General features: G+C 37.1%; 1 protein-coding gene across 2 annotated transcripts in view; it reads left to right on the top strand.

The window, feature by feature from the left end:
- Positions 1-22423, top strand: part of AK5 (adenylate kinase 5) — a 280448-nt gene that overhangs the window by 12789 nt on the left and 245236 nt on the right. For both annotated transcript variants that reach the window (XM_054480193.2, XM_054480202.2), the window contains exons 4-5: positions 2877-3046; positions 3151-3264. In XM_054480193.2, the coding sequence (XP_054336168.1) occupies positions 2877-3046; positions 3151-3264 (284 nt within the window). The remainder of the gene's footprint in view (positions 1-2876; positions 3047-3150; positions 3265-22423) is intronic.

The following is a 22423-nucleotide window of genomic DNA, read 5'->3' as shown; positions in this document are numbered from 1 at the left end:
ATTTTAAAAGTTGCCACTATGAATCTTATGTTAAATATGGAATTATCAGCCCCGTGACATTTCACAAGGAATAGAAAATGAAAATGTTTTAAATATTTTTGAAAAATTCCTTTTTGGTCAAGGAGGGAGGATCACTTGAGCCCAGGAATTTCAGACCAGCCTGGTCAACATAGTAAGACCCTGTCTCTACAAAAAATTTTAAAAATTAGCTGAGCATGGTGGCACACACCTGTAGTCCCAACTATTTGGGAGGCTGAGGTGGGAAGATAGCTTGAGCCAGGAGTTCAAGGTTGCAGTGAACTCCACTGCACTCCAGTCTGGGTGACAGAGAGACCTCATCTCAAAAAAAGAAAAAAAAATTGTGGCTATTTTTGCAAATTCTTTCTCAAAATCTATAAAAATCATGAAGAGACCTGTGAACATGCAACATGTAGTCATTGTTTTCACATTCCAGTTAGAATCACCTTTCACAGAGATGACCAAAAGCAAAACTCTGGCATGAAATATTCAAAGCTGTTCTAGCCGGTTGCATTAACAGAGTGCCAAATTTATGGAGACCCCATGCAAGGAAGTAGTGCTCCAGAGGACATAGCAATGTTGGCAACTAGGACAAAAGCACGCAAATAAACACACCAAGCTATAACAAGAATTTAAGCTCACGAGACTAGAAGGAATGTCATTTGTACATTTTAAAGTGAAATGAAAATGAAATTGTAAATATATCTAGCCTTGAATTGTTAAAATTACAGAAAGAGAATTTAAAGTCAGTTTTTGAAAAGTTAAAATATTTTTATGGCTTTATGGTAGCCACTGTTATGCCATAAATCTCTATTCTTGCAAGTGGAATGCATTTTTTATGCTTAAAACTTTCAAGTCCTTACATAGAAGACAAGGAAACACTTTAATAAATGATAGAACTACAGATGAAAAATAATCGGGAATTATCTCATCATTTTATGATGAGATTTGTATGTGGACAGAACACATTCTTTCTATTTTGTTGTTCTTGCTGCTAGTAATAAAGTATTGGTCATTATTAACAGGATGAACAAATGGAAGCTCAATTGTTCATGAAAATGGTTTGATAGCAAATTGATCTTGTATAAAAGAGCACAAATATTTTTTGTGTGTACTATGAATTTTATATGAAAATGATTAAAATATTTCAACAAACTAAGATCTTTGGAGAATATGTAAATACTCAAATCTCTCCCACTTCACATTTCTTTCTATTCAGTGAAATCAACTTGTTTCCCAAGGTTGCGATTCTTGTTATAGACTTACATGCTGTGTTGTAACATTTTATATATTATAAGAATGATGAAGAACCAATAAGTGTAAATAATTTCAAGAGGATTGAAACAAGGGAAGAAAGGAGAGGGTGGATCTTAGGTTGTCTGAGAGAATTGGGACAATTTTATGACTTTTATGGAATTATAAAATAATTGTACCTGAACCTTACAAATTTGTATTAGTTCCAACCTAAAAATGTGAGAGGGAGGTATAGATGCCCACATGGTTTCTCTTCCAGCACTGCAGAATTTTTGTAAAGCTGACTCTCTTGGAACAGATATGAATCTCTCTTATGTTAACGTAATCATAAAATATCAGTGAGATGGACCCTAATATTTATAAGTTTTAGAGATAAGTGAACAGAACAAAATTAAGCCCATTCTGGCTTTAGAGAGAAGTAAAATTAATTTGATAGAAACATTCAGTAATTAAGCTCATCCAACAAATTAATGACAGAGAATATCTCTGTCAATTGTGCCAATCATATTTTTTGTTGTCTACTATTGCCTCCATTCGTTGACAAAATTTTTTTTTCTTGAAAGTACAATAACATTCTCAGTGTGTCTGAATTTTTTAAATTAATGGAGTGTATAATCTCTTCGTTTGGTGGTTACGATTAAGTGTGGAAATATAGTTTCTGAAAGATACGTGATTTTTCAAGGAATGAATCAGTTTGAATTTGTCAATGGAATTGGTCAGATAATTTTTTTATTTCAAGCCAATTCATGATTTGCCCATATATTAGTAGGTTAAAAGCAGCTATTTAAAACCAAAACTTACTTTTGATTTGAAAAATAATCTCATAGAAGTCTTTAATCCATTTTAATTTTATTTTGCATATAACAAGAGATAGGGATCTAGTTTCTTTCCTCTGTATGTGGATATGTAGTTTTTCCAGCATCATTTATTGAAGAGACTGCTTTTTACACAGTGTGTGTTCTTGGCATCTTTGTGGAAAATGAGTCCACTGTAGGTGTGTGGATTTGTTTCTAAGTTCTCTATTCTGTTCCATTGGTCTATATGTCTATTTTTACATTGCATAAAACTCTAGAATTCAAAGGATATAAGGCAAGGACAGGCATGAGCAAACATTTCAAAAAAGATTTAAATAAGCTGTGTAAATACTGGTGGGCCTTTGTCTAAAAATAATGGTTACATTTCACCAAATTATACATTAACTCTGTTGGCATGGAATCCATTATTGTTATTTTGATCATTGTTTTTTATATTCCACAGATTTTTCTTTGATTACAGAGGAAAAAATGTTAGATTTTACATAGAAAAATAGTCAAGATTTCTTTCAACTACACTGTTCAAAAATTTTTTTAATTAGCTATTTGCTCAAACAGGTAGAGGAAAAACCTGTATCTCTCATTTAATACAGTTGGTCAAGACAATTATTTCCTTGACGAAGTCTCTACTTGCTTTACATTCAAAGGCAGCACTGAGAATGCCACAAATGGAACTGTTAACCACCCTGCCTTGGTGACACAGAGTTTGCATCCCAGATGAAGTAGTAGTTGTATAAAAGGGAGGTCCTTATTGTATCAGAAGATCACAGTTTTGCCTGTTTTAAATACTAGGTGGTCCAGGAAGTGGAAAGGGTACTCAGAGTTTGAAAATTGCAGAACGATATGGATTCCAATACATTTCTGTGGGAGAATTATTAAGAAAGAAGATCCACAGTACCAGCAGCAATAGGAAGTGGAGTCTTATTGCCAAAATAATTACAACTGGAGAATTGGCCCCACAGGTACTGCTGTATAATTTTCTTTTATTCTGCAAAATGTTTTCATACCGATTGAGTATACTAAATTTAACTGTGGTTTTTTTTTTCATCCTTTCTGTTTATAAAAGGAAACAACAATTACAGAGATAAAACAAAAATTGATGCAAATACCTGATGAAGAGGGTATTGTTATTGATGGATTTCCAAGAGATGTTGCCCAGGCTCTATCTTTTGAGGATCAAGTAAGAATGTCTCTTTATATTTTAAATGAACTACTTTTTGCTTAAAATTTTGGGAATAAAAACAAAAAGACTTCTTGGAAGACTTGTGGTGCTTTTGAATGAATTCTGGTCTGAAAACAGGCAAATACATCAGTATGGGTTGGCAGAAGGTCATTTCTTTGGCAAACACTTAAAAATTAAAGACAGTCTCTGCCAAAAGGAAAGATAACTAATAATAGAATTCATTTTATTGAAAAATGCAAATCTCTCTAAAATTTATTTCAAAATACTTTTCATACAATTGTTTTTTATCTTGAATTACTAAGAATAAGCCTTATTCAGTACTGTCCAGGGATGCAAAACATTACCCTGTACTTATATTCATGCCAACTAAGGAAAGTTTCTTCGGGTTGTGAAATACTGAACCACCTATGTAGATTAAGATAGGGTTCAGTTGCCAAAATTTGAGGCTATGCCTGCTCAACCCCCAACACATCTGTTTTAAAGGAAGATAAATCAATTAAAATATTTTATATATCTATTTAAGCTTTGAAAAGCTTATGTTAATCGATTTTTCATTAAAAAAAATTAAGGCTGGGACTCAGTGGCTCACGCCTGTAATCCCAACACTTTGGGAGGCTGAGGCAGGTGGATGGCTTGTGCCCAGGAGTTCTAGAGCAGCCTGGGCAATATGACGAAACCCCATCTCTACAAAAAAAAGAAAAACACAAAAAATTAACCAGGTATAGTGGCGCACACCTGTAGGCCCAGCTACTCAGGAGGCTAAGAGAGACTGAGAGGCATGAGAATCACCTGAGCCCAGGACATCAAGGCTGCTGTGAGCCAAGATGGCACCACTGCACTTCAGCCTGGGTGACACAGCAAGACCCTGCTTCAGGAAAATTTTCTTTTAATTACAGAAGTAATATATGCTCATACAAATTTTAAGTCTATCTGTAAAACGTGAAAGTCCATCAACACCCTCCCATTCTGCTGCTCCTCCTTTCCTGAGAAATAGGAGTACTGTTAGGTTTGTTATATATTCTTCCAGACCTTTTTCTATACTTACATGCATACATACATGTATGGACACATGTGCACATGCTTATATACAAATGTGTTCTAAATTTTTATAATGACTTTTCCAAGTTATATCAATGTTGAATGAGAGTATCTTTTTCTACAGACCCTTTCCAACCAGATACGATTCATGTTTAAAATTTTTGCAAACCTGGTAAATAAATGGCATTTTGTGTTTTAAATTTGCAGTTCCTGGGTTACTATTAAGGTTGAGTATATTTTCATACACTCATTGGCCGTTTGTATTTCTTCCTTATGTGAATTGCCTGTTCTCCTTTGCCCATTTTTCTACAGACTTTTTAATCTTTTTCTTATTTATTTCAAGGAGCATTTAACATATTACAGATATCGTATTATACAGTATTAAGTAAAATATGATGTCAGTTTATGTATCACATGAAAGAAGCCTGGAGTTGGGCAGTTCACAGCCAGGGGTAGCTTTACAAAACATTTTTTTGAGTGTTCTCATTAACGGTTTTGTATCACCTATTGTGCTAGAATGTCTGCCTCCCCTTCTTAGGTTTCCTCTCCCACCATAAGTCCAGAACCTCTGGTGCTCAGTCAGCTTAAAGGCTTGGTTCTAATTGTTCTGGCTTTGAAGAGAGAAAAACTGGAAAATATCTGATGAAATTTTGTTATTGCAGTTGCTACCACATTATATTGCTGTTGAAAGCGGGTGCTATGGCAGCCATTCCATGTGATTCTTGATTATTGGTAGAAGTGTGATAGGCAGGGAGGCAGGCATTGCCACCCAAACCTGGTTCTCCCACCCACATATTGAATGTGCTAAACTTGGTAGGTACAAGCAGATGAAGCTACTTGATTTTTTTTTGTCTATTGCTTTTAAACATGCTATGTTGAATATCTTTCTTTTTTGTTGAATCATAACTCAGGAAGAGTCCCTGGCTTTTCTGGTGACTTAAAAAACATTAACAAAAGATCTCATTTTCAGCTCTTAAAAAGTCCAGTCCAATCTAAATCAAAACTTTAATTTCTTATTCACTTTAACATATATCTGCTGTCCCCAGCTTGGACCAGATTCCAACTCAGAAAGCTAAGGTGGTGTATCAGAATCCTGAAATTCCTACTCATGTGACTTGCAGTAGGTGGGAGAGGGAGGGAAGAGAGGATTCCCTCCAAAAAGCATAACCCTCTGGTAACTCTCTCTGGATACCTGATCAATCTACATCTTCTCTTATATAGCCTAGTCACGGGTAACAGTACTGATTTGGGGTCTGTTAGCAAATTCTATAGGATGGTCTGTTATCTCTAGGTAGAATGTGCAGTAACTTACATTTATTGTTTTCAACCACACTTCTGAGGCTGAAAAGTTCCAATTTAACATGTTCTTAGGTTGACATTCTAGAAGCCTAGAGGTTCTTTGCCACTGTGGGCAGTACAGAGGTGTCTGAGGTCGATGTCACCTTTGCTTATCCTGCGGGAGTTAAGCGGGTGTGGAGGCAAAGCTGAAATGTTTATGTAAAGCAGTGTCAGGGTCAGCCCTGATTGTTCTACACCCTATGTAGGCTTAAGCTTCTGGGGTGTCTTTTTTTCTGCTGCCACTTCTGAGACCAAATGTGTGGGGTCTTCCACACCAATTCTCCAATTCTCCAACACCAACTGGGTGCCTAAGAATTCAGTTCAACTTGGACACTATCCAGAGTTAGTTCAGACCCCACAGGTTAAGAGCTTAGTTCCACAAGTCTGTTTCTGCTTCAGACATCAGTTGCAAGTCCCAGCAACCACCTGTACTTCTCATTGACAGTCCATAAATTCAAGGTTTCCATAACACTCTCCACAGGTTGTATAATTGACTGCAGTGACTCAGAACCCAGAAAAACACATTTAGTGGTTTATCATAAAGGATACAACTATATATATATATTTTTATTATGCTGCATCTCCTCAAGGTTTTGCTTTAACTTAGTTTTTGTTTGTTTGTTTGTTTGTTCAAATGTAGGCACATACACACATGCCAACATTTTTCCCAAGATTTCCTCACAGATCTGGGGTGTGAGAAGAGGTGAATTTCTGATATCAGCCATATGTGGGTGATGGTCAGACCACTGTAACAAAAGGGCCTAACACTTAAATGGCTTTTAGGATGAAGAAGTGTATTTTTCTTCTTTTGGAATAGTCTCTATGTGAACAGTCCAGCTTGACTGGGCAGGTTTTTTCCTTGAGGTCATTTAGGGACCATGGTTCCTCCCAGGTTTTTCTGCCATCTCCTAAGACACTGTCACTGGCCATATGGTTGAAACAGTGTTGTCATCACATATGGGTTCCAGCTGGAATGGAAGGGGAAGAGAATGTGAAGGTCTGAAGTCTTAGATCTGGAAGTTACATCCATCGCTTCTGCTCACATGGCATTGCTGAGAATTTAGTCCTGTCAGAATTGAGAGGAAGGCCAGAAAGTAGAGTACAGCTGGGCAGCCAGGTGCCTGGCAGCAGTGCTATTACTATGGAAGTCTGGGAGAACTAACTAGCAGCTTCTCCCACAGTTTGCCTCTCTGGCCATGCAAATGCTCGCCTGCTCCCTTCTTCCCACACATATAATGTACTCACTCACTCCCCAAGTAAAACAACCAGAGTCCCATCATTTAGTTCAAAAGTGGAGAATCTCTACTCTATATATAGTTTTCTTCATCAGGTCTAGCTTTGACTTCTCATACTCAGCCACCTGGAAACTGAACTTCACGTTATCTTCCTTGTCTACCACTAATAAAGAGTGGAGGAGCAAGCCCAGGACAATGAAATAAAGGCTCCTATTCAAAAAAGGGAAGTCTGAGAATATACACATAGTCACTGAACCATAGTGAATCCTGTTAGGCGGGGATTGCAAAGGGTCCTTGCCCTGGCAGTGCCTCTGAGAAGTTCTTCCTTGTCCATTATCTGCATGACACATTGAAGTAGTATATTGGAGACTAATATGCTCTCCTCTCCTTTTTTTTTTTTTCCTAAGTGGCAAGATCCTTCTCTGTCAGCCAGGGTGGAGTGCAGGGGCACCACTGTAGCTCACTGCAGCCTCGAACTCCTGGACCACACTCAGCTAGTTTTTTAAAAACTTTTTGTAGAGACAGGGGCTCCCTGTGTTAGCCAGGCTGGTTTCAAACTCCTGGCCTCAAGTGATCATCGTCTCTCAGCCTCCTAAGTGCTAGGATTACAGGTGTGAGCCACCGCAACTGGCTGAGACCTATTTTAAGTTTAAAAAAATGCCTTTTTTTTGGCTAGAATTATGTTTATTTTGGTAAAAACTGTTTCCTTCCAAATTTGGTAGATTTCCTCTCAAAAAGAGGAAAAAACAAAAAGCTTCCAGTCCGTGCTAGTACCTATATCATAAGTTCTTTTCCAGAGATAGTTATTAAACTGCTTTCTTTTTTATCTTCCTGTTTTTCTTTTTTCTTTTCATTTTTATAGATTGAGGGTACAAGTGCAGTTTCATTACACAGATATATTGCATAGTGGTGATTTCTTTGCTTTCTCATTGTAATGACAATTAGCTTGAGGCCATCTAAAACAGCAGGCTTGGGTAGAAAGGCAGCATCCTTAGTCTAGGTTTTGCTTCAGGGCTAGGTGCCCTTTTTTTTGGTGGTAGTGGTGGGTAAATGGGAATTCTTTTTGCAACAGCCTAATCTCCTGCTGTTTGGAGGTATACAGGTAGTTGGCTTTTTTAACCTTGTGTAGTCTTAAATTACTGGATACTTTCTTTTTTCTTGTATCTGCTCACAAAGTAGTCAATTCTTTCTTGAGTTAATCTATTTCTTGTAATATGTTGCTAAACACAGCAAAGAGCAGTCAGCATACACAGACACTCTAGCTCTTTCCAGCCATTTCTTTAGCTATGGGCTCCATTGGAACATGACCTGCTTCCCAAGTTATCACAGTAATAATGATGTTATGCAGTGACATAACAGGGGTTATCAACTTTCCACCCTAAAATGTCTGTGCCCTTACTACCCAAGCAAATCAATGTCACATATTTTAGTTTTTTTGATACAGTAGCATCCCCCCACTTATGTGACTATTGGCTGTATTATTTAGAGTAAATCCCAGGTGCTATAATAGAAAGACACAATGACACAGTAGCATAATACAGAAACTTATTTCCCGTTATATAATGGATGGCCTCACTGTGAATAAGGGGAGGGCAGTTTCAGTCCTCACATTCATGCAGAGATGCAGGGTTTTTTCCAGCTCATTGTCTTTCCAACTCCAGAGCAACAGCTCTAAAATTTTTGGTCACAGGACCTCTTTACACTTTTTAAAAATTATTAAGGACCTCAAAAAGCTTTCATTTATATGTGCTATATCTATTGATATTCACCATATGAGAAATTAAAACAAATTTTAAAATAAGTGTTTGTTAAGTCCTTCAAAATAACAGTAAATCCATGCAAGTTAACCTGAATAACATATTTTTAGAAAAGTAATCATATTTTCCAAAACTTAAAAAGTGATGAGAGAGATATTGCTTTATATATTTGCAAATCTCTTTAACTTCTAGCTAATAGAAGAGAGTTGTATTCTCATATCTGCTTTTGTATTCAAACTGCTGTGACATCGCACTTCCTGTCATCACTGCAAAACTCCACTGTACCTTTGTGAGAAAGTGAGAGTAAAAAAGGCATATAATGTCATAGTATTAGTAGGAAAATAGTTTTGACCTATGACCTTCTGGAAGGGGTCTTGACGATCCTCAGAGGTCTGAGAGCACAATTTCAGAACAACTGCCCTGGGACATTGTAGACATCTGCATGTTGAAAGCTACGTCACTGCCATGGCCAGGTTCCAGCTGATAGGAAGGGGAAGAGAGTGCAGAGGATCTATGCTCAAATTCTTTTTTAAACTTTTTTTATTTTAACTTTTGTGGGTACATAGTAGGTATATGTATTTAAGGGGCACATGAGATATTTGGATACAGGCGTGCAGTGTGAAATAAGCACATCAAAATGGGATATCCATCCCCTCAAGCATTTATCCACTGAGTTGCAAACAATCCAATTACACTCTTTAAGTTATTTTAAAATGTACAGTTATTATTGACTATAGTCTCCCTGTTTTGCTATCAAATAGTAGGTATTATTCATTCTTTCTAACATTTTTTGTACCCATTAACCATCTCTGCCTCCACCCCCCGACACATCTGCAACCCGTTATTACCGACCCTTCCCGGCCTCTGATAACCATCCTTTTACTCTCTATCTCTGTGATTTCAATTGTTTTGATTTTTAGATCCCACAAATAAGTGAGAACGTGTGATGTTTGTCTTTCTATGCCTGTCTTATTTTACTTAACATAATCACCTCCATCCATGTTGTTGCAAATGACAGGATCTCATTCTTTTTTATGGCCAAATGGTACTCCGTTGTATATATGTACCATATTTTCTTTCTTTTTATTTGAGACGGAGTTTCGTTCTTGTTGCCCAGACTGGGATGCAATGGCACAATCTCGGCTCACCGCAGCCTCTGCCTCCTGGGTTCAAGCGATTCTCCTGCCTCAGCCTCCTGAATAGCCGAGTTTACAGGCACGTGCCACCACACCCAGCTAATTTTGTATTTTTAGTAGAGATGGGGTTTCTCCATGTTGGTCAGGCTGGTCTCGAACTCCAGACCTCAGGTGATCCACCCACCTCTGCCTCCCAAAGTGCTGGGATTACAGGCGTAAGCCACCATGCCCGGCCTTATGTACCACATTTTCTTTATCCATTCATCTGTGGATGAATACTTAGTTTGCTTGCAAATCTTAGCTATTGTAAACAGTCCTGCAACAAACAGGAGTGCAGATATCTCTTCGATATACTGATTTCCTTTCTTTTGGCTATATACCCAGCAGTGGGATTGCAGAATCATATGGGACCTCCATTTTTAGTTTTTTGAGGAACCTCCAAATGGTTCTTCATAGTGGTTGAACTAATTTACATTCCCATAAACAGTGTACAAGGATTCCCTTTTCTCCACATCCTCGTCAGCATTTGTTGTTGCCTGTCTTTTGTATATAAACCATTTAACTGGGGTGAGATGATATCTTATTGTAGTTTTGATTTGCATTTATCTGATAATCAGTGATGTTGAACACTTTTTCACATGCCCGTTTGCCATTTGTATATTGTCTTTTGAGAATGTCTGTTCAAATCTTTTGCCTGTCTTTTGATTAGATTTTTTTCTATAGAGTTGTTTGAGCTCCCTGTATATTCTGGTTGTTAATCCTTTGTCAGAGGGGTAGTTTGCAAATTTTTTTGCAACCCACCATTCTGTGCGTTGTCTTTTTGCTTTGTTGATTGTATCCTTTGCTGTGCAAAAGCTTTTAAATTTGATGTGATCCCATTTGTCCATCTTTTCTCTGGTTGCCTGTGCTTATGGGGTATTGCTCAAGACATTTTTGCCCAGACCAATGTCCTGGAGATTTCCCCCAGTGTTTTCTTTTAGTAGTTTCATAGTTTGAGGTCTTGGATTTAAGTCTTTAATCCATTTTTATTTTATTTTTGTATATGGTGAGAGATAAGGGTCTAGTTTTATTTTTCTGCATATGGACATCCAGTTTTCCCAGAACCATTTATTAAGGCAGAAAGAGACTGTCTTTTCCCAATGTATGTTCTTGATACCTTTGTTGAAAATGAGTTCATTGTAGATGTGTGGATTTATTTCTGGGTTATCTATTGTGTTTGATTGGTCTATGTGTCTGTTTTCATGCCAGTACTATGCTGTTTTGGTTACTACAGCTCTGTAGTATAATTTGAAGTCAGGTAATGTGATTCTTCCAGTTTTGTTCTTTCCGCTCAGGATAGCTTTGGCTATTCTGGGTCTTTTGTGGTTCTATATACATTTTAGAGTTGTTTTTTTCTATTTCTGTGAAGAATGTCATTGGTATTTTGAAAGGGATTAGATTGAATCTATAGATTGCTTTGGGTAGTATGGATATTTTGACAATACTGATTCTTCCAATCCATGAAAATGGAATTTTTGTTCATTTTTTGGTGTCTTCAGTTTCTTTCATCAGTGTTTCACATTGTTCACCATCGGCATATATAAATGCTACTGATTTTTATATGTTGGTTTTGTATCCTGCAATTTTACTGAATTTGTTTATCAGTTCTAATAGTTTTCTTCTGGAGTCTTTAGGTTTTTTCAAATACAGGATTATATCATCTGCAAACAAGGGTAATTTGACTTCTTCCTATTCAATTTGGATGCCATTTGTGTATTTTTCATGTTTGATTGCTCTAGCTAGGACTTCTAGTACTATGTTGAATAACGGGGTGACAGTAGGCATCCTTGTCATGTTTCCAATCTTAGAGGAAAGGCTTCAGTTTTTCCCCATTCAGTATGATACTAGCTGTGGGTCTGTCCTATATGGCTTTTGTTATGTTGAGGTATCCTCCTTCTGTCTCCAGTTTTTTGAGGTTTTTTGTCATGAAGGGATGTTTAATTTTATCAAATGCTTTTCAGCATCAATTGAAATGATCATGTCATTTTTACCCATCATTCTATTGATGTGATGTATCATGTTGATTGATTTATGTATGTTGAACCATCTTTGTATCCCAGAGATAAATCTCACTTGGTTATGATGAATGATCTTTCTAATGTATTGTTGAATTCAATTTGCTAGTTTTTTTTTTTTTTTGAGGATTTTTGCATCAGTATTCATCAGAGACATTGGCTCTTAGTTTTCTTTTTTTTAATATGTCTTTCTCTGGTTTTGGTATCAGGGTAATACTGGCTTCATAAAATGACTTTGGAATTATTTCCTCCTCCTCTATTTTTTGGAATGGTTTGAATATGATTGGTAGTAGTTCTTCTTTAAATGTTTGGTAGAATTCAACAGTGAAGCCATTTAGTCCCAGGCTTTTTCTTAACCGGGAGATTTTTTTATTGCAGTTTTGATCTTGTTACTTGTTATTGGTCTGTTCAGGTTTTGGATTTCTTCTTGATAAGTGGCATGCATTTCGGAATTTGTTCAGTTCTCTAGATTTCCCTATTTATTGGCATATAGCTGCTCATATCAGCCACTAATGATCCTTGAATTTCTGCAGTATCAGTTTTAATGTCTTCATTTTCATTTCCAATTTTATTTATTTGGATCTTGTCTCCTTTTTTTCCTAGCCTGGCTAAAAGCTGCAAATATTTTGTCAATTTCATTTTACTTTTCAAAAAACCAAATTTTTGTTTCCTTAACCTTTTATTGTTTTTCCATTTGTTTCATTTATTTCTGCTCTGATCTTTATTTCTTTTCTTCTACTAATTTTTTTGTTTGATTTGCTTTTGCTTTTTTAAATTTCAGGATGCATCTTTAGATTATTTATTTGAAGTCTTTCCTGTTTTTTGATGTAGGCACTTATAGCAATAGACTTCCTTCTTAATACTGCTTTTGCTGTATCCCATAGATTTTGGTATGTTTTGTTTTCATTATCATTTGTTTCAAAATTGTTTTCAGTTTCCTTCTTAATTTCTTGATTGACCCACTGGTCAATCAAGAAATTATATTTGTATAATTATATAATATATCACATATATTTGTATTTTTTCCAGAATTCCTCTTATTATTAATTTCTACTTCTATTCCATTTTGGTCAGAGAAGATGCTTGATCTTATTTCAATTTTTTTAATGTTTTAACACTTATTTTGTGACCTAAAATATTGTCTGTCCTTGAGAATGATCCATGTGCTGAGGAAAAGAATGTGTATTCTGCAGCTCTTAGATGAAATGCTCTGTAAATATCTATTAGATACATTTGGTCCATAGGTGCAGATTAAGTATGAAGTTTCTTTGTTGATTTTCTGTCTGGAAGATCTGTCCAATGCTGAAAGTGAGATGTTGAAGTCTCCAATGCTTCTTCTGTGTTCTCCCTCCCCTGGCACCCAGAGAGGCTCTCAGAGCTACACCGCCACTTCTAGGAATGAGGGAGGAGTGGCATCTGCGATTCAGGACTGTTTTTTCTATCTTGTCAGTACTTCTTTCAGCAATATGAAGTTAAAACCAGGTACTGTTAGTGCTCACCTGGTTTTTGGTTCTCATGAAGGTGTTGTTTCTATATACATAGTCATCAACTTTGTGTCTTTACAAGAGGGAAGGTGGTGGAGCTGTCTATTCTGACATCTTGCTCCGCCTCAGGTGATGCTCAATTTCTTAAGTCCCAGACACACCATTTCTCATGCTCCATTGATGAGAACTTAAGTCACATGGCTTTATCTCGACTATACAGGAGGTGGGAAATGTGATCAAGTGGTCAGTCATGGGTCTCTACAGAGCTGTTATCATGGAAGAAAGGAAAACAGGTTTCGATAGACAACTAGGAGTCTACCACAAGCTGCTTGCTGTGCATAGCGCCATTTTTCCTTACTTCTCAGCCCGAGAGCTGAACTCTCCCAGTCCCCAGGCCTGTCATTTTAAAAGAAGAGGAGGAGATAAGACTGTACTTATCTACCATAGTAGCCACCTGGCCCTACTTCTTGGCTTTGTATAGTAGTTTCTCCGGGAGGCGGAGCTTGCAGTGAGCCAAGATAACACCACTGCACTCCAGCCTGGGCGACAGCGAGACTCCGTCTCAAAAAAAAAAAAAAAAAAATATTTTTCTCACCTTTTGGCCTGATTGTTTAAAGGTTAGTGAGGGGAAAGGAATCAAGATGGGCAAGCATGGGAAGTCTGAGATATTTTCACTGCCAACTAAACATGCTGCTAGCCAAGATTTCACTAGATAGCCCAGAGTCCACAGTGAAAACCTAAGCGATGTGTTTTTAAAAGGTTATAGAATTTCATATTTCATGGAATGGGAGTGGGGCGAAAAGGTGGATTTCCATAGGGAGGTTTTATTAACCAAATAGTAAAGCTGAAACTAATAAGAGCTCCATGACGTTATTATTGAAAACGGAGTTCAAGGCCAGCCTGGGCAACATGGCAAAACTCCATCTCTACGAAAAATACAAAAATTAGCTGGGTGTGATGGTGTGTGCCTGTAGTCCCAGCTACTCGGATGGCTGAGGTGGGAAAATTGCTTGAGCCTGGAAGGCTGAGGCTGCAGTGAGCTGACATGGTGCCACTGCACTCCAGCCTAGGTGACAGAGTGAGACACTGTCTTAAAAAAAAAAAAAGTAAGACAACCGAGCACCACATGTTCTCACTTATAAGTGGGAGCAGAACAATGAGAACACATAGACACAGGAAGAGGACCAGCATACACTGGGGCCTGCAGGGTGGTAGGGTCGGGGGAGGGAGAACTATTAGGAAAAATAGCTAATGCATGTGGGGTTTAATACCTAGGTGATGGGTTGACAGGTGTGCAAAATACTATGGCACACGTTTACCTATGTACCTATGCAACAAACCTGCACATCCTGCACATGTGTCCTGGAACTTAAAATAAAAATAAAAATTGAAAAAAAGAAAGAAAATGAAGGAGGGAAGTCTATAGCAAATCTATGAACACACACAAACATTCAAATTGATCGTGATTAACAATATATTCAACTATCTGGTCCCAACTAATTTTCCGGTTTTATATACCTATCTACACATTCGACATGCTGTACCACTTCCTATTTTTCACAGTGATCTGCTTCTGCTCTTTCCTCAGTGCTATTTATATAATTCTATAACTTGCTTTTTTCACTGTGCATTCTGTTTTTGAGCTTATCTGTGATGATACATATAGACCTAGCCCATCCTTTTAACGATTTCATGTTACACTCTAAATACATTGTATTTTATTAGTGAACTTTCATGTTGCTTTAAAATTTGTTTTATCATCAGTACTTACCTTTTTATTTTAGGTTATCTGATGGATTAGAAATGTTTCTGTGTCGCTATTTTAATTTGCATTCTTCAAATTACTAGTGAACTGAAACATTTAGAAATGTGTTTTTTGGCCACTTGTATTTCATTTTTTGAGAATTGCTAAAACATAACCCTGCCCCCACTCTTTTCTTGTTAGATTGTTTGAGTTTTTAAAATCGATTTGGATGTTCTAGATACTAATCCTTTGCTACATATCTTATAATATTTTCTTCCATTTATATTTTTTCTCAGTCATGTTCAAGATATATTTTGTCCTACAGAAATTTTAAATTGGAATTGGTGTATTTTTCATTATTTTCCCTTTGGCTTTTGCATTTGGATCTTAAGAAAGTGTTCCCCATAGCGTGATAAAAATCTTCTATAGTTTTCTAATTATTTTTAGTTTTGTTTTAAAGGTCCAGGTATTTATTCTATGTGCACTAGTTCTTTTGCATAGTGTGAGGTAGCAATATAATTTTGTTGCATGTTTTGAATGGAAATGAAAAATGTATTCAGTGGTCCAAAGAACATTTGACTTGTGCATCTTTTCCTTCATTGAAATGACTTACTCCTGTATAGACACTGGTCTGTTTATGGTTTCTCTATTCAGTTCTTTTGTCTGTTTATATATTTCTGCACCAATATCATGGTTCTAGCTGAAGAAATCTAAATTATATCCTGATATCCAAAGAACAATCCCACCCCTTCTGCTTTTTTTTTTTTTTCTTTTGAGACAGAGTCTTGCTCAGTCACCCAGGCTGGAGTGCAGTGACGCAGTCTCAGCTCACTGCAAGCTCCGCCTCCCGGTTTCACGCCATTCTCCTGCCTCAGCCTCCCGAGTAGTTGGGACTACAGTCGCCCACAACCACACCCGGCTGATTTTTTTTGTATTTTTAGTAGAGACGGGGTTTCACCATGTTAGCCAGGATGATCTCAGTCTCCTGACCTCGTGATCCACCTGCCTCGGCCTCCTAAAGTGCTGGGATTACAGGCGTGAGCCACTGCTCCCGGCCCTGTTCTTTTTTAAGTTAGGTATGCCTATACATTTATTCTTCTTTATAAATTTTAGTATCAGTTTGTCAGATTCGTAAGAAAGTGCTGAGATTTTGATTTGAATTTCAATATAGATTATATTATGTATATAGATTAATTTTAAGAGAACTCACATATTCCCGTCCATGAACATTGTCAAGTCACTCTGTTTATTCAAGTCTAGCTTTATGTTCTTCATTAAATAAGGTTTTATAGTTTTTCATATAAATATCTTATATGGTTTTGTTAGTTTTGTTCCTAAATATAATCATTTATAGGTTTGCTACTATTATGAATGAGCTACTTTTTTCTAACCAATTCTTAACACTCCATCTTTATAGAATTATTGTTTGTGTTTGTGGGTATATCTGTTTGTCTCCCTAGACAGGCTTCTCTTCTGTTCTCTTTACGGCACAGCTGACTCATTCATGTTGTAAACTTCCTTCTTTTCTTCTTCCCTTCTTACCACTGCCACCTTTAGGACCCTCACACCTGCCTGCCAACTTAGCACATTCCTTTACTACACGGAGTTCTATTAAATGTATGTTTATTTGAAGTGGCAAATAAATATTTGTGTCATGGGTATTCAGAAAAAGGAAAGATTCAAGTGGCTGCATAAAAAGTGATCTTGAGTTCAATTTCTGAGATTCTTATTTCTCAGATCCTCATATAAATCAATAGAGTTAATTATAGCATCAGCGAAGTATAGTAGTTTGACTCTCATTCAGTGCGTACTACTGGCTAATTTATGGAACCTCTTGAAGCCTCGGCGTTTTCCTTTCAAGAATGAGAATAATAATGTCTCACAGGATTATTGTGAAGATTAAATGATATAAAATATCTATAGTTCTAGTACAGTTTGTGGCTCATAGTAAACACTCAACAAAAGGAAGTCGTTATTGTCATTAGACCATATTAAAGATAAACACTCCATAGATTTATAAGAAGAGCCAACTCTTCCCTTTCTTTTGTCAGAGATTTTTCCCCCGATATTGAATCCATTACTCATTGTCAGAGGCTTTGAAGGCAGAAGAACCAGGTTCCTTCTAGGGACTGTTTTTCAAAATGGTTGATGAAACCCTTAGAGGCCACCTTGAGGTGTTAAAGGCTGCCCAGAACAGTTCTGATTTTGTTCTGTTCTGAGGTTCCATGTAAGACTTTGAAGAAGGTTTTCAACTGCTAAGAATGGCTGGAAACCACTCTAGTGATCTGTCAGCTGGAGTCCTGGGACATTCACACTGCTGGGCAAGAAGCATTTAGAAACCCACTAATGAGCACACCCCGTTTCCCTCATCCCTTCCTCCCCTACAGCTCCTGAAGCAAAAAAGAAATAATAATTCATTATTTGCAGGCAGAAGGGATGATAATCCAGAGTTCCAAAATAAGTCCATGGTAGCAGAAGTAATATTTAGGAAGTACATGCCAAGTGCCAGGCACCTAGCTGTGGTTTAAATACACGATTATAATTCACGTCAATTCTATGAGGAAGTTGTTGACAATCCCCTCTCTAAATCAGCATTGGGTGGTCTCACTTCTTCTAGGTACATGGATATGGGTTGAGTTGTATAGTCGCTGTGCCCTTCACCATAATCTTCTATCAACTCTGCCTTCTAAGAATTGGTTCCTAAAGCAATCTAAGGCTGGACGTGGTGGCTCGTGCCTGTTATCCTAGCACTTTGGGAGGCCGAGGCAGGTGGATGACTTGAGGTCAGGAGTTCAAGACCAGGCTGGCCAACATGGCAAAACCCTGTCTCTACTAAAAATACAAAAATCAGCCAGGCGTGGTGGCACATGCCTGTAATCCCAGCTACTTGAGAGGCTGAGGCAGGAGAATCACTTGAAGCCAGGAGGCGGAGGTTGCAGTGAGGCAAGATTGCATCACTGCACTCCAGCCTGGGTGACAGAGCGAGTCTGTCTAAAAAAAAAAAAAAAAAAAAAAAAAAAAGTCCCTTAAGCAATCTGGTTCATTCACATCACCACAGATGCAATCAGCACAGACAACCACAGAGCTGAGGTGTTCTTAAATATGCATCTTGGTTTTACACATTTAATGTAACCCAAAGTCCCTCCACTACACGTACTGTCTTTTTTTTCATCCAGTTTTTCTTCCAGTTTTTCCCTCTGAGGGGTTGATCCCACAGTGCTGCCTTCTTCCCTGTCCTAATTAGGCTTGTATATTCACTTCCATGTGATTTTCATGTGAGGAGTGGTTTGGTGTCCCCAGCTGCCTTTTAAGAACCTATGCAGACCTTCCTTCATAATGATGCTGGCTAGTTCTCTTTCAAGTGTGTACCAAAAAAATTATTTCTGTGACCCCAAATGTGGCAAAGATCCAGACTTCTTCTTTCTATTGTATTTATAGACACTGATTGATGTTAAACTGACCTGGTTTTTCCACCATTTCTGTATTTTTTATTCTGTGTTTGGTACAAGCAAAGTATATTGTTTCTACAATAGTATTTATATTTGAATGTATACATTTTATTCCTGATTTTTATCATGTTATCAGTTTACTCCCCAACATTAGCTGTCATTATTCCACTTTACAGGTAAGGAAACCAAGGCTCAGATGATAACTTGCTTAAAGCCACCAGCAGGCATGAACAGAGCTAGGCTTCCAATCTTGGAGGGCATACAGACTCTAGACCACTAGCTTTCTCTAACCTTGAGGTCATAAACAGGCAGCCCTGAGGCTGAATGTGGGCTGTAGACAATTTTTTAGGTGTGCACCAAATTTTAAAATTGTGAGGTTACCAATTCAAAAGCAGACTTTTGCTTTTCTTGAAAATTTTGGAGATTTGGCAGCTATGAGTCTACATTCCTACATGTGTGTAGTGTCTGTTGTTAGGCAAGGTAGGTGCTCCCCAGTTCACAGCAGCTTCCCTCCCTCCCTAGCCCGGCCCTCTCTCTCCTTTCCATCACCAACCTGGTCCTTATAAGGCAATGGAGTCCATACTCTACAGCACACCCTGTCCTCCCCTGTCTCAGCTATGGCCCTCTGCTGGCAGAACTGAGTTTGTGGGTTTGCTTTCCGTACCCTGTGGTACCGTGGCAGGTGCTGCCGTGATTCTTAGGATCCTGTCACTTCTTTTACTTCTTTTTCAGTACAGCCTACGCCCTCAGACAAAGATTCCTATGGCAGTCAGATCCTCTCCCTTACGCTGCTCCCTGCGGGGTATGTCCAGTCCATCAAGATTCTCCCTAAAGACACAGCCTGTAAGAAAGCAGAAGTCTTTGCCTCTGCCTGCCACATATCTTCCGTGAAGCAATGAAGTACAGAGCTAGCTATTTGCTTGATGGACAAAGGGGAAGAGGGGGAGAAATAACAAAATATTTTTTGTTGTCATTACATGTCATTGTAATGACAATGTTGAACATATATTGAGAATTTACTATGTGCCATTGTTCTGAACCCATATATGTTAATATATTGATGTTAATCCTCAAAACAATCTTATGATATAAATAGAAGAGTTGTTCTAATTTTATATGTGAGGAGATGGAGGCTACGTTTTCAAGGAGGCTGGGGAATCTGCTCCAAGTCACATGTATCAAGAGGCAGAGGTGGTATTTGAACCAGGCTAAGCAGGTCCTGAGGCTTCAGTCTTAAGTACCACCTACTTTTTTAGAAACATAGATTAATATGCCAGAATATTCTCTAGCTACAATTGTTGGGCTTTTATAACCTAAAATCAACTCATACTAAATGAATCAAACAAATGACAACCAAGAAAATAAAAATAAAAAAAAGACCAGGAGAATGCACCAAGAAATACAGATGATATAAACACAATACATTTAAAGATATTATTTTTTGTACTTTTTAATGTAACTTAATTTTTTTAATTGATACACAATAATCATATATATTTATGGAGTACAGAATGATGTTTTAATACATATAGTGTATAGTGATAAGATCAGGGTGATTAGCATATCCATCATCTCAAACATTTATCATTTCTTTATGTTGGGAACATTCAATATCCTCCATCCTCCTTTTAGCTATTTGAAACTATATATTTATTGTTAAGTATAGTCATCCTACAGTGGCATAGAACACTAGAACTTATTTATTCAATCTACCTATAATTTTGTAAAGGTACTGTTTAATTCTAGCAGGAGAATAAAGTGAATGGGAGAGTGGAGAACACCTGTAAGGTCCATAGTATTCCAGATTATGAAATGACACAGGTATCTCAGGAGAAGATGAGAGCTTTTCACATAATCCTTCCAAGAAGTTTCATTTAACAACAGATATTTATTGAGATGCTATCATGTTCTAGGCTATTGTACTTTGTCCTGGAAACACAAAGATGAATGAATAATGTACCCTTGTGGTAAAATACATGTACATATAATCATGCATAATAGAGTATAAATACATACAATGATTAGCATATGGTCTCTCATTTTTTTAAACTTTAATTTCAAATAGATAACACATTTAGGTAGCTGAATATTTTAAGGATATAAAATTACATACACTGGAAACTCTCTCTTATTCTTGTCCCCAGGTACCTTCCCAGAAAGCAGACACCTTATCCTTCCAGAGATATTTTATACAAGGAAGTGTATAGACTCTTGCTCTCACATTTTTGTTTTTTTCACTTAATACATTTGGATATTATTCTCCATACTTTTTTGATCATGCATACTACCAGTAAGTTATTTGAGCCCTTAGTATACATTAGAAAGTGAATTATAAAACATACACAGAGAATATTTAAGAAGGAGAGATGAAGGAGAAATAAGCAATAATTTTAGCAATTTATATTTTATTTTAGTATAAAAACAATTCTATCTCACTAACATTTTAAGCACAATGTGATTTAAAATGAAACTACTTTGAAGAAACTTGGTTAAAAACTTTATGAAATAGGATTCAAAGATTTGATTAAAAACTTTATGCAACAGGATTCAAAGGTTTGATTAAAACTAAACTGATTGGATAGTGATACTTGATTTTATTTGTTGTTTTGTCACAAAAAAATGCCTCACAAAATACGTAGATCCTATGTAGGCGACAGGTGACTGATACAGTGGGTGCCACAATGTCAGTCTATATGCCAAAGGTTGGTGAAGCTGAATTTATTCTGCTTGTTAAACTTAAAAAGTCAATTTGAACAGAAGATCTAATATTTCTTTTTGCACCCCAATTTATCATCTCGAGCTATTCTCCTGGATGCGTGCACCCTACTAAAGGAATCCCGGGCTAGGGAATTGAACAAGTCTGATACTAAACTCTCTGCGATCTTGTGGGGAATGGCTGAAGGAATGGTTTCTTTAACACAAATTGAAACTCCTGTTGAAAGCAGCAGTTCATGGTGGTGCTTTTGTTTACTAAGGTGTGAAGTATGCTGTTTGTAAAAGTACTGATGCTTGGTGCTAGCAGACACAAAGCATTTCTACTTCGATCATAGTGGAGTGGTCATGATGGGAAGGGACTTTAAAGCCCCCACGACCTCCTGAATGCCACTTTTACTCAGTTGCATTCCTTCTGGCTTCTTGAGTAAGACAGAAAGGACTCCAGGAATTGTGCTTAGGAAGGTTGTGGCCCTGGAGCAAACACAGCCCTTGTGAACTCCATTTGTCATGCATGCATTGTGGGATGAAAGAGAGTGAGGCCTGCTGAAGCATGTAGAATGACTATCTGTTCATTTTTTTTTTCTTTTTCTATTTGTGATTTCCTCTAGGATCTGTAATTTAGCCTCAGCATTGCCATTTAAAGAGTCTAAAATAGAGTAAGTTCTGAGTTTGAGTGAGTGAGAGTGGATATATGAAAAATTCTCAGCTAGATAAATATGGTTTTTTAAAAAACGTTAGAGATAAAAGAAAATTAACCCACAGAGGGCTATCATCCTACTTGCATAGTGAATTGATTTGACAAACTCATAATTTGATTTGCTGTTCCTAAGGCAGACAAATTTGATTTCCTCCTAAGGGAGAGTGATTTAATTTTAATTATGCAATATGTTTTCTAAGCATTAGCACTTTCACAAAAATATCAAAAGAAAATGTTGATGCTTTCCCCTGGAATTAATGACTTAGCTTGTTTATAATTATTTAATAATTAGGTTTTGAAATTGATAATATGTTAGTAGAAGATGATTATTCATTTATTTTTATTGAAATGTGCTGTGATGCTACAAAAGACCATTAAAGTTAAAAGGCTGATGAGATTTTTATAATTGCCCTATGCCAAGTGGAGAGTCAATATCCAAACTTTGTATAAAGATAGAGTCATCTTTGATCTTGCCATGTGTATCAAGGCATGGTTGCAGCATAACAAAT

Source organism: Pongo pygmaeus, chromosome 1 (assembly GCF_028885625.2).
Source record: "Pongo pygmaeus isolate AG05252 chromosome 1, NHGRI_mPonPyg2-v2.0_pri, whole genome shotgun sequence".
NCBI classification, from domain to species: Eukaryota; Metazoa; Chordata; class Mammalia; order Primates; family Hominidae; genus Pongo; species Pongo pygmaeus.
This window is presented reverse-complemented; position numbering and strand designations above follow the sequence as displayed.